The sequence below is a fragment of the Gopherus evgoodei genome, chromosome 6, assembly GCF_007399415.2.
Source record: "Gopherus evgoodei ecotype Sinaloan lineage chromosome 6, rGopEvg1_v1.p, whole genome shotgun sequence".
Taxonomy (NCBI): domain Eukaryota; kingdom Metazoa; phylum Chordata; order Testudines; family Testudinidae; genus Gopherus; species Gopherus evgoodei.
Window position 1 is genome coordinate 48,316,364 of NC_044327.1, and position 12,715 is coordinate 48,329,078.

The 12,715-nt window shown below is 37.6% G+C and overlaps 1 protein-coding gene across 11 annotated transcripts in view; it reads left to right on the forward strand.

Annotated features, from left to right (window-relative positions):
* ERCC6L2 (ERCC excision repair 6 like 2) overlaps window positions 1-12,715 on the forward strand; it is a 108,446-nt gene that overhangs the window by 33,731 nt on the left and 62,000 nt on the right. For 10 of the 11 annotated variants that reach the window (XM_030565672.1, XM_030565670.1, XM_030565671.1 and 7 more), the window contains 2 exons: window positions 315-434; window positions 12,195-12,266. In XM_030565672.1, coding sequence (XP_030421532.1) covers window positions 315-434; window positions 12,195-12,266 — 192 coding nt within the window. Of the gene's footprint in view, window positions 1-314; window positions 435-11,401; window positions 11,582-12,194; window positions 12,267-12,715 lie in introns of those variants that run through there. The other variant, XM_030565677.1, reaches the window with a different exon arrangement.

A 12,715-nucleotide genomic window follows, 5' to 3' on the forward strand; every position in this document is an offset into this window, starting at 1 on the left:
AAGTGAGGCAATGCACTTTTATTTTCTTTAATATGGGAGAAAGGACTATCTTGTGTTTTGGGCAGACTCTAGTTACTAGAATTCCCATATTTAACTATGTAGCCTCTTATCCTTTAAGCTAAAACCTCAATTTTTTTTTTATTCTTCTCAGGTGCTTTTGTACTGAGCACTTTTATAAATTCCAGTGTCATCAAGAATGTGTCCTTTTAGCCTGCTTCACTCTGTCACAGATTAATGCTGGACCAAACTATCTCTCATATTGAACTCCGTTTTTCTTGTTTGTGATGATCAGATTTTTCTGCCTTTTTTTATAGGAAGAACATATCAAAAGGGTATGCAACCAGGTATTTTCTAAGTTTCCAGATTTTGTCCAGCTGAGCAAAGATGCAGCCTTTGAAACAATTTCTGATCCGAAGTACAGTGGGAAAATGAAGGTAAACATATTTGGAAAAAACTGTTACATAATTTTGGAGATTGTAATATAGATGTGTTAGAAAATCCATATCTACCATTTATCTAACCACTTTATAACTAATCCTTTTACCTTTTCTGGATCATGAAAGTTAGAGATATAAAAGACTTAGCTCACCCATACCATTCCCTGGCAATGAAGGATTATTCCTGATTAAAACGTTTTCTAGTGCTTTGTCCATTCTACTTCTTTGCAATGGTGCATTCAGTACTTCTCTTAGAAGACCCTGTAGTCAGGAAGCTTCCCTCCATCTCAATAGAAGTCTAAATTTTTACTTTTCATTCCATTACTCATAACTATAGTTGCTAGTTATATCTTCATAAATAATGTCACCACTTACTAGCATTCAGTCTTTAAATATATCCATTTTTTGTCTCCTAGGTATACATATTTAGCTCTTAAGACCTTTCCTCATCAGTCAATTTTTCTAGCGTTCTGATTGCCTGAGTTACTCTTTTTTTTGGAATCTTTCTGAAAATGTATTGCCCAGAAGTGAACTGATGTCTTATCAAACTAGAGTTGCATAGAAAAGGACCACTATCACCCTCCCCTTGATGCACTTACCTGTGCAATCCAGAAATGCATTGGCCTTTTTGCAGCTATTTGTACTGCAAAGTCATATTGACTTTGTTTTAACTATCATCCTTAATTCTCTTCAGCATTACTGCTTCCCAGAGTTCTCCTTTTGTTTGTGCATCATTGTTTTCAGATTTTTTTTCCAGATTGCTTACATTTTTCTAAGTTGAATCTCATTTTGTTTTCTATATGTTTCTAATTTCTCTGGCCTTGTTGGGGTTCCCATCTCCTTTCATTTTAATATCAACTCCGGCGTTCATTAGAATGCTGATTAATATCTCTTTCAGATGATTAAATCAGTTCTAACTCTGATCCTGAGGGTACCCCTCTGGGTTTATATCTTCCTGGCCTGATAATTTTAATTTGTTACTTTTTGTTTTTCTTCTGGTAGTGTCACTATGGGTGCTCCATTTTGTGTGTGTGTGTGCCCTGTGCATTTGGAGATTTTAGGTAGCAGTGCCTGTTCAACTTGCGCATATGCTCTGCTCAGCTGTCTGCTCTTTACTGTAGGTATATACAGCTGTGTGAGCAAACTGCCCTCAGTTCCTTCTCAACCATTTTGCTGGAGATGGAGCCTCAGCAGTGTCAGAGTTGAGCTTTTCTTCACTGTATTTTCTCTCCCCATATAGTTTCACTTAGCTTAGTTAGTTGTAGTAGTGGTAGTTAAAAGGAGTAAGGACCGTTGTCCTTTCAGGTTTTTTCTCATGTGAGGACAGATTTCTGGAAGCGTATGTGCATCTCTCACGATTTTAAATGTTGCCTTTCATGCCAGGAGTCTATCCCAGTGATCTACAGGACCACTCCCAGTGCATCCATTTGCATGCTTTGGGGAGTCTCACTTTTGGGGAAAGTGTAATTTTTGTCTAACGTTAAAATCAAGAACCAGAAAGAACTGGGAGATTAAATTTCACTTCCTCATGATGAAGAGCTCCCTCCATTTGTCTTCTCACCCAAGCCATAGAGACATCCCCCACTCTGCCATACATCCGTCTCTGAGTAAATAGAACTCCTAAACCATTTCCACACAACTCTCCCATAGAGCGTCTAAGAGGAAAACTCAGATACGTTCAAAAAGTCATTAGGGAGCAGAGCTCAGGTTCCCCAGGCAGGGAATCTACCTCAAAGAAACCCTGGTCGCAAATTGAGACTATTACTTTGATATCTCCCCTCTACCCTCGCCTCCCCCCCAGTTCCTGACTCAGTACCCACAAAGCTGTAGGTCCTCAGGTACCATAAGCAGCACTAACCCCAAAGAATGTAAGGGTTCTAGCTCCAGAAGTTCATTAACATTGTCAGGGGATCGAGGCAACAAGGAGAAGACAACTACCTCTTCTAAGTCAGTACCAATAGAGTCAACCAGGCTCTCAGTACCTACCTTCGCAACACTGCGGAAGATCAGAGTGTCATCTAGTAGACACACCTTGGAGCACATAAACCTTGCAGTACTGTCCACTTCCTCTGCCACAGTCATGGCTGCCACCTTGGTCGGTATCACAGGAGTTAAATTTTCATGAGATGTCACAGTGAGAGATGCCTGACACCCCTTTGACAGAGACTGCTTCTTCTCTAGATATTCATCTAGTACTGATGGCATCACCATCTTTTTCTACTGATGCTCCACTTCTACAAAGCTGCCTTATGAGAGATCCTGTGAGCCAACGGTGACGTCTTCTCTACTTGACACATCTATGAAAATGGCTTCGTGGTAGCCATTACTTATGTTTTGAAGACCGGGGGAGATAGGGACTGTGATGGCAAATCCCCCCTTCACATTATTCTTCAGGGACAAGGTTACATTGTGACCACATCCTAAATTCTTACTGAAGGTGTTGTCTGACTTCCACATTAGCCAATCTATTCCTCTTGTAGTTTTTCCCCCCAAACCACACCTGAATAATAAGGATATGGTAATACATACACTCTGGTGGGCATTAGCTGTTTACTTGGACAGGACTAAGACATTTAGAAAATCTTCCAGGTTGTTTGTGTCTTCTGTGGACAGATCTAATGGATATTCAGTTTCCAAACAAAGATTTTCTAGGTGGATTTCAGGTTGCATTATCTTTTTGTTATCAGTCTAATGGTCTCAAGCCTCCTCCTAGAGTACTAAACCATTCAGTGGATCTCTTTTTGCTTCAGTAGCCTTTCTTAAGAATGTTTCCATTGCTGAGATCTGTGGAGCTTCAACTTGGGGCCTCCATGCACCCCTTTTCTGAACGTTATGCAGTAATTCATGACTCAGCTTCTGATGCTGTATCTGGCTCTTCTGTACTATCTTCGATCTTTTATCCAACTCAGAAACCCCTTCCCCCCCAACCTCCTTAGAGTGTGCAGCTCAGTCCTATGTGAAGTGGAGCACCCATAGGAATAGTACTCAAAGTAAAGGTTATTTTGCCTGTGCAGTAACTGTGGTTCTTCAAGATGTGTGTCCCTATGGATGCTCCGGTACCCAATCACCTTCCCCTTTGCTTCAGAGCTGTCAAGGTTCCTTCCCCACTCTGAACTTTAGGGTACAAATGTGGGGACCTGCATGGACACGTCTAAGCTTAATTACTAGCATAGATCTGGTACACTGCCATCGTCCAGAAGTCAGTGTCTGGAGTACTTTCTGTCCCCCCAAAACTCTCCCCTCCCTGGGTGGCCGTGAGGGACTTCACCAATTTCCTGGTGAACACAGATTCAAACGTCTTGGATCTTAAAACAAGGAAAAATCAATCAGGTTCTTAAAAAGGAAGCTTTTAATTAAAGAAGAAAGGTAAAAATCATCTCTGTAAAATCAGGATGGAAAATACTTTACAGGGTAATTAAATTCATATAGCCCAGAGGAACCCCCTCTGGCCTTAGGTTCGAAGTTACAGCAAACAGAGGTAAAGTCCTCTCAGCAAAATAAGGACATTTAGAAGTTGAGAAAACAAAAATAAAACTAATCTGCCTTGCCTGGCTGTTACTTACAATTTTGAAACATGAGAGACTGGTTTAGAAAGCTTTGGAGAGCCTGGATTGACGTCTGGTCCCTCTTAGTCCCAAGAGTGAACAACCCCCAAAACAAAGAGCACAAACAAAGACTTCCCTCGACCAAGATTTGAAAGTATCTTTTCCCCTTACTGGTCCTCTGGTCAGGTGTCAGCCAGGTTTACTGGGCTTCTTAACCCTTTACAGGTAAAAGAGGCATTAATCCTTAACTATCTGTTTGACAAGAGTTCTCTGCTATGAAGCTCTGTGATAGAGAAAAAACTGAGGGTGGTTTGCCCGTGTAGTTCTGTATAGCCAGAGCAGAGCATGAGGTGGAGTAGAGTGCGTATGCAGCTGAATGGGCACTATTAACTAAGATGTCCAATCAAAGGCACATGGGGTGCATGTGTACCTCAAGTGGGGCATCCATAGCGACACACATCCTGAAAAACTAGTTACTTCACAGGATGAGTAACCTCTCCTTTTACAGCCTTTTAGCTAATTTTCAATTCACATTGGTTGAACCTGCATAGATATGCAGTAGCATAGTAGAACAGTATGCCCTGAACAACATTAATTCTAAAACTTTAGGTTTAAATGTTCCGATGAAATGGAAAGTAGCTTGAAAGAGTTCATTACTATATTTTGAATACTATACATAGGATTTATGTAGATTTGTTTGAGGTGCTGGGCAAAAACTAATTCACTCCTTGGCATAAATATTAAGGAGGTCGTGTCTTCTTGTGAGTGTTAATGGAAGAATAGATCCTTGCGGATTAGGTAGCATTCAGAATCCTGAGAGTCATGAGCTGTGGTTCTAATAAATATTGGGCTTTTCTGTTATATGTGGAAGTAGATGTGTAGTGGGTGTAGCTGTTTTTCTCAAGTATGGCTGTGAACCAATGTGATCTACTATAAATATTTGCTGAGCTGTCTAAATCTTTTTTACTTTTTTCAAAGCAGTTTTTTCTCCTCCTTTAATTTTTCTAGAATATTAGTTTGGCATGGCAGGAGAGAAGTGCCTAGTGTCAATGCTTTTAAGATAGGATAGTACTGTATATTAGAGGGAATGAGGGAAGTAGGTCACACTCTAGTGCTCCTGGAAGCTAGCAATACTAATGATAAAACAGTGCAATGACAATAGTCTGGAATGCTAATTCTGGAAGATAATGACTAATAGCAGGGAACTGAACATGCTACAAGTAGATGGTGTACAATATTACCCTCACAGTTCTGCACACCTGATTTGTAACTTTTCTTAATCCTGAACCTCTTTTTAGCAGAGACTCCTACTTGTTCCATTATCTGTGGACATGGGTGAGGCCGCGGAATTTATTTTCACTTATGAACAAATTCAGGATTTGAAGCCAGTTTTGCAGAAGGAAGAGGCTGAAGCATAACCTCATTGTGTTTTTCAAGCTCCCGAATTCCCCATTTTTAATATGATAATCTGAGCATCTCAAATGCTTGCTAACCTTTTCCCTGAAATAGCTTTATATTGTGGATGAATATTTTGTCACTATACATTTTGGGCAATAGTTGAAAAGAAAGTAGTAATATAATAGCCAGTTAAATATAGGTGGTTAGATTATGCAGTGGATTTGAGTGTGGAATTTAATTCACACTCCCTTAGAATGCAAATAAAAAAATATTCTGTTCCCATTCTAATCTCTGATATTTCAGTCTGACCATATTGCAACATTGTGAAACCTGCCATTTATCATACCAGGTGGAATTGAGTTGTGTTGTCATAAGTGTGTGTGAGTAAGCTTACATAAGCTATCTTTCTAGGTGGTCCATTCCTGTAAATCCCTTACTTTCATGAGTAACAAATCCACTTGCACACATAGTAGGAGGGAAAGATTATTTATTGAAAATACTGTTTATGGAATGATCCTTAGTTTACTTGACTTTCTCATTCCTGTTTTTCTTCACTAATGCATCATAACAATAGAAAACCCATTTCATTGAGTCTTATTGCTTATTTGCTTGTGAATTGTGTCTTGGTTGGACCATAAGGCATTTTTATATTTAGAAACTTAGTTAAAAAAGTGAAGATCAAATAATAAATGAACTTGTAGCACATCCGATGTTTAGTCTTCAGTTTGGAGTCCATATGGTATGAGAAATGTAGGTTTATATTAATGTAGTCTGCAATATTGTGTGTACACTTGATTTCATTAATGTATGTAAAAATGTAAAGAAAGGAGAATTAATTTTTAAAAATATATTGGAATCATGACATGCTCTGCCCCTCTTTCATTTCAGCAGGAAAACTACTTATTTTTTCAAAGTACCAAGAACACTGCATAACACACAAGAATGAGATCAGGACAAGATGTCTAATTAAAGATTTATAGGTGGGAAAGGACTTGAAAGGTTTTTATTTTGGTTACTAAGAAACTTCAAGCCTTTGATGAAAATTAGATTTGCTTTCTAATCCCCTTCAAACTAAGGAGCAGGGCACTGCCATTAAATCTATGATTCTTACGCATATTAAAAGTTCTCATAGTATTCTTTTACATTAAAGATCTTAAATTACTAATATTGTAATGAATATGAAATAAAATACATTTGATAAAATGTATAATGTTGCATGAGGAATTTGTGAAAACAAGGACCACAACACTGATTTGAAAGAGAAGCAGCTAGTTTGAAAAGCCATTAAGTTTCTTTTTGAGTAAACAAAACTGAAGATTTCAAAGATTAATAGAGGATCTAATATGCACATAATTAGAATCTCAAAAGACAACACTAGTACACAGGAGTTTTTGAGCTTATCATTTATTGCAGAGACGAGATAGTGGTGTTGGGTTTGAGTTGGGGATGGCCAGCTGGTGTTGCCAATATCATCAAAGGAAAACAAATAACCAGAACATTTATTGTGAAAATTTAAAAGAAATTTGAGATAAGAAATCTTTCTATTCAGAAAGTAGGTAACTACAGAAATCAGACTTCCAAAACAAGCAGATATTCTTGTAAACTCACTTTAATGTGAAGAACCTCATTAAAGGAGAAGAGCGGAATATATTTTATGACTAATAACAAGAATGATACCACTTCTCTATCTGGCACCTGGTGAAACTTCCATTTATGTTGAAAAAAATAACACTTCTCTGAGAGATGTGGGTTAAATATTCCTTCTTTAAAAGCTGACTGAAGAAATCCTAATTTTAAGATTACTTTCACAGATAAAAAGTCATGAATTCATTACTTTAAGATATAATCAGTTTGAAAAGCTCCTTTGGATCCTTAAACTTAAAGATTTTTTTTTTAAATGGTTACCCATGGAAAATAATTCCTTTGCAAAGTGGGAAATCTGCCCTTCAATTTGACTGGATCTCTGTCAGAAAGTTTGAGTGATTTTTGGCTGTTTTAACTTACATTTTTGGCTTCAATTTTTCTTAGTAAAATAAAGCATAATTAATATGCTCTTTTGTTAAAGTGTATCATAAGGCAAGCTGGGGGGGAGTTGAGTCTATATGGTACAAGCACATTTTGTCAGTAGTCACTTGAAACCTGGTGGTTTTCTTCCCCTCTGCCCATTAGAGGGAAAGTATGAAAAAGAGTGATTTTGTATTAGTTCAGTGTTTCTCAAACTGGGATCTCCGCTTGTGTAGGGAAAGCCCCTGGAGGGCGGGGCCAGTGTGTTTACCAGCCCCGTCCACAGGTCCGGCCGATCGCGGCTCCCACTGGCTGTGGTTTGCCGCTGCAGTGGGAGCCACGATCGGCCGGACCTGTGGACGGGGCAGGTAAACACACCGGCCCAGCCTGCCAGGGGCTTTCCCTACACAAGCGGTGACCCCAGTTTGAGAAACATTGTCTTAGTTTTTGCTTTGGTTGACTGCTTCATAGAATTTTTCCTTTGTTTTGTTTTACTGCTACCGTATTAGGCAGTTTTGCTAAAACATGTTTTGAAGAGATCCCAGTAGATTACTGTTATGAAGTCCTCCATCATGCCTAGCTGTTTCTGATGCTAATAATCTGACATCACTGGAGAAACCTGCTTAATGACTGTTTTCATTTTAACCCACTTAAACGCATGGTTGCAATATCTAATCTTAAAGTATATCTAAGTGTCAGTGGAATCAAATACCTGATTAAATGGAAAATAATTACTTCCTTTCTTAAAGGACCTCAGATTTTGTATCACTTCAGGAAATGCATCTCACTGTACAACAACATTTCCAGAAGTGTGTAATTCCATCCCTATCCCCATGGAAGAGGGAGATGGGACTATATATAAAAGATAAAAAATGAAGATGGGTGGGTCTTTAATAACATATGTTGGTCTTGTGCGATTGGTTTTATTTATAAGTAGTGAGGGTTCAGTTTTCAAACTTGTCGTCTTCTATAGCAGAATTTCCAAAATTTAATTGACCTGGATTATAGAAATTCACTTGATTATCCTTGCAAGTTTAATATTTTAAATGTTGCTATTTCAGTTCTAAAAATAAAAATACTTTCAAATGCATCAATACTGTATCTGACTTCATTGCTATAGTGGGTCAAATTGGCATAACTGGAAAATAACATTTGTGTTAAGTTCATTAAGTTAAAAATGTTTGACAGTCATTTTTAAATGCCACTATGCCTTTTTTAATGTATAGTGTACTACTGTATATACACATTCCTAAGCCGAATATTTTTGGTAAAAAGCATCAAAGAGCGGGAGTAGGCTTATAAACAGGTCACACCTACATTTGATGATTTTAAACTCTATGGAATCCTTGAATTGAATATCTAATACATTGTCATTTTGTTTACCTGGAGCGTCTGCAGGCATGGAGCCCCTCAGCTCCCTGTGGCTGCGGTTTGCCGTTCCCAGCCAGTGGGAGCTCCTGCAGCTCCCATTGGCTAGGAACAGTGAACTGTGGCCACAGGTTGCTGAGGGGCACCATGCCTGCAGACCTTCCAGATGAACAAAATGTCTTGACTCGCCAGCGGCTTACCTTAATAGGCTGGGAGCCAAAGTTTGCCAACCCCTGAAATATAGGGTCGGCTTATGAAAGAGTCATACAGTTTTTGCGATTTTTACCTAACCATCTTGGGGGGTCGGCTTATAAAAGAACAGACTAATGAACGAGTATATATGGTATGTATTTAAAATAGTGGACACTTCAATGGATGTTAACCTTTTTGAGAACAGATTAGCTAACCTGTTTTCTATTCTGAATAGGTTCAAGAAATTTTCTGAATGTGTGATCTTGGATGATAGCTTTTATCTGTGAACTGAATAATCACAATAAATTAAACCTGTACGTCCTGTTCTTCTAGATCTCAAATGTACAGTATTTTCAAATAAATTGTTTTGACAAGGCTGCTTCAAATAATATTGTGAACATTCTTTGTGATCAGATTATTCTCTCTGATTATGTCCCTGTATGTGTTGCATTCTCAAAAGAACTATAAATCTAGTATACTGATGGGCTTTTATTACGATAGAAAAGGTATCCAGACGATCTCTGGTTCTCGTGGAAAGCCTTAAAAATGCACAGCAATGTCACCATAAATTAAGACTCAGAAGATATTTTATAAACACTTTTTTAAAATCAATAATGAAACAAAAAATAATACATAAGTGGGGAAATAAATGACCAAATGTTATAAAACTTGCAGAAATGTAGCTATTAAAGATTTTCTTGTTGTAAATAACAAGAGGTGGAAGGTATTTGCTTGCATGTGTGGTTGTTTAATAGCTCCCCTCCCCCTTTTAAGAGCATTCTGTTTTCAGTTCAGACTGTTTTGTCCATAAATGTAATACAAAAGCATTTGGTTAGATGTGGTGTAGTTGAACATGCAAGAACTAATGCCTGACAATATGCATTGTTGTGAGAATCCAGTACACCTTGGTTGTGAAGTGAGAATTGTGTAATGAAAAGACAAATAACTCATCACTTTTGAAATTCAGTGCTTGTAGATTGCATGCCCTCGGGCATTATTCTACACAAAAATATCATTGACTTTTTGGAGGGGGGAGTAGGAGTGATGAAACAGAATGGTTACATAGCTTGCTGAGTCACGTACTAGTTGCCCCATAATCACATGGGCCAAAAACTTCACTTGTGTGATTACTCCTTCAGTTTTCCTCAAATGTTGGGTAACATTAGTCTACCAATGTTCACTGTGTATTTGACTTTTAAATAAAAATTTCTATTAAATACCTGGCTATTAAAAATAAAATGTAGTTTTAGAACTTCTTTTATAAAACTTCCATAAAAATCCATTGGTTGCACCTTTTTGAAAGCTTCTGTTTAGTAAGGATATATCTCCTGGGAATATACATGTCTGATTAAGACATTGATTTTACTGGCTTCATAAATAATGAAGAAAATAAGTAGGAAAATGCAAGTATCTCTGTGGGAGTACCGTGTAAATATAAACAAAATAACTTGTCTAGTTTAGGGTGAGAGATGAACTATAAAAGCCGGTATTTTACTTAGTCCTGCCATGAATGCAGGGGACTGGACTAAATGACTTCTTGGGGTCCCTTCCAGTCTTATGATCTTGTGATTCTATCTTTAAAACATCAAAAGCGGGACTGACAGCTGTACACTATATAATTTGTAATGGAAATCTAAGCAGTAAATATCTATATGGTGTAAAGTGATTTCACTGCAGGACTTCTAATAATCCTAATGAGAGTTAAATCCATGCACACCATAATGAAAAACCATATTTTAATTGTAACGTTATGTTTTTGTTTCAGTATGCTCACCCAGTTTGTTTTTCAAAACACCTACCTTTTAGAATAGCATTCCAGTGTGAGAACATATACTTTGTTTCTCTTCAGCACAAAACCATTTACTTTTATTGGTTTGTCAAAGTCACTGTTATCATATTTCAGAATACCTAAAATCCGAACAGACATGACATTGATTCACTTTATTTAAACAAACTGAGTGTATTTGTTTGCACTGTCTCCTATAGAGAGCTATGTGATCATATTTATTACTCTAATCATAATATTACAGGAGACAAACTCCTTTTACAGTGTAAACATGCTGCTAATTTTTCTTAATGCAATTACATGAAATGCAAACGTAGAACGTTTAACACAGTACATTTTGTTTTTCCAGTAAAATAAAGCCCATTTTGTCCATTGTGTAACTTACAAATTATAGCTACGCATGGAAAACATGCAACCTTATCTGATTTGTGCCTCTTATTTACCCAGTAATTGAATGACACAACAACACAGAAAATGTTATGACTGTGATATTAGTATTTTATGTTCAAGATTTTTATCCAGAACTGTAAAATTAATACAGGCATTCCTCTATTATTTGAGTGGTTACACTTTTAGTGAAATTTGTATAGATGTAACAGTTTAAGTAGTTATCACCGAATAAATAAAATAATTTAAATATTTATTGCCCAGTAGGAGAAGGCTCCAGACATGGTACAGAAAATTCCTTTTCCCCTTTATGTATTGCTTCTGCATGGTACTTGAACTGCCATTGCCAGATGTGGACATGCTTCTTTTGAAAATAACTGTATCGCTATTATACGCAAGGCTCTGGATTATTTGCTTCCCTACCAGAAGAACATTGTGTGTGGGCGGATTATTGGCATTTCAAGGTCTGTGCAGAGTCTGGGAAGCTGAGGCCTACAGTAAACAAAGCAACAGAAAAGAGGGAGAGCAGGGAGGGGCATACATCTGACTGATTATTTTAAGAAGACAAGTTCCAGGAAATTTTGAACTCCGAGGTAGTGCAGCAAACTAAATATGGTTAGCTCTGTTCAGAGTGGATGTGTGGATTAATTAATTAAAAACAAAAACCCCAAACCCAGGGCAGTACAGTAGATAAGTAGTGTTTGTTACAGCTTTGTAGACTAACTTCCGTTAATGGACAACTTGAAAGATACAAATAGCTCCTTTAGAATCCTTTAGAACTTAACGTTTGTTAGTGTAATACTTTAAAACTGCCCTTTCAGAATGTGTTCAGAGAAGGAGTTTATTAAAATGTGTGTGTTTATTTAGAATCTCCTTTATTATTGTAGTGACATTTATGATACTAGGAAATTGTATTAGGCTTGCAAAGCCTCCCGTTTTCCTTAGAAAATAATATGAAATACAGACCAAAACTGCAGCTTACTCTAAAGTTAGCAAATGTAAGAGTGTGTGTGTGTGTGTGTATATGGTGTACTTGGGATGAAGTCAGTTAATTACTGCTCTGTGGTTCATTTCCAGGTCCTTCAACAGCTTTTAAATCACTTCAGAAAAAACAAAGATAAAGTTCTTCTCTTCTCCTTTTCTACCAAGGTGAGCTCTATATGACTTACATCATGACTGACCTCAGCAATAAGTCCTGAGGCATAAAGCACAGGGGACAGCAGCAGCTGTCAACCACATTTTCTTTCTCACATGCACTATGGGAAATAGTGTTGATATGGACAATGTGCAGTACTAAAGAAAACATCTTGAAAACTTATGTTATCTCAAGGACAGTGGCAAGGACAAATGTAGTAATCATCTTTCTTCTTTGGACTTGTCTTCACTGGAGTGTTAGCTGGAGTTGTCTCCAGTCATTAATAGGGCCCTACCAAATTCACGGTCCATTTTGGTCAGTTTCACGGTCAGAGGATTTTTAAAATAGTAAATGTCATGATTTCAGCTATTTAAATCTGAAATTTCACACTGTTGTAATTGTAGGGGTCCTGACCCAAAAAAGTGTGTGTGTGGTGGGGAAGGGGGTTGCACAGTTATTATGG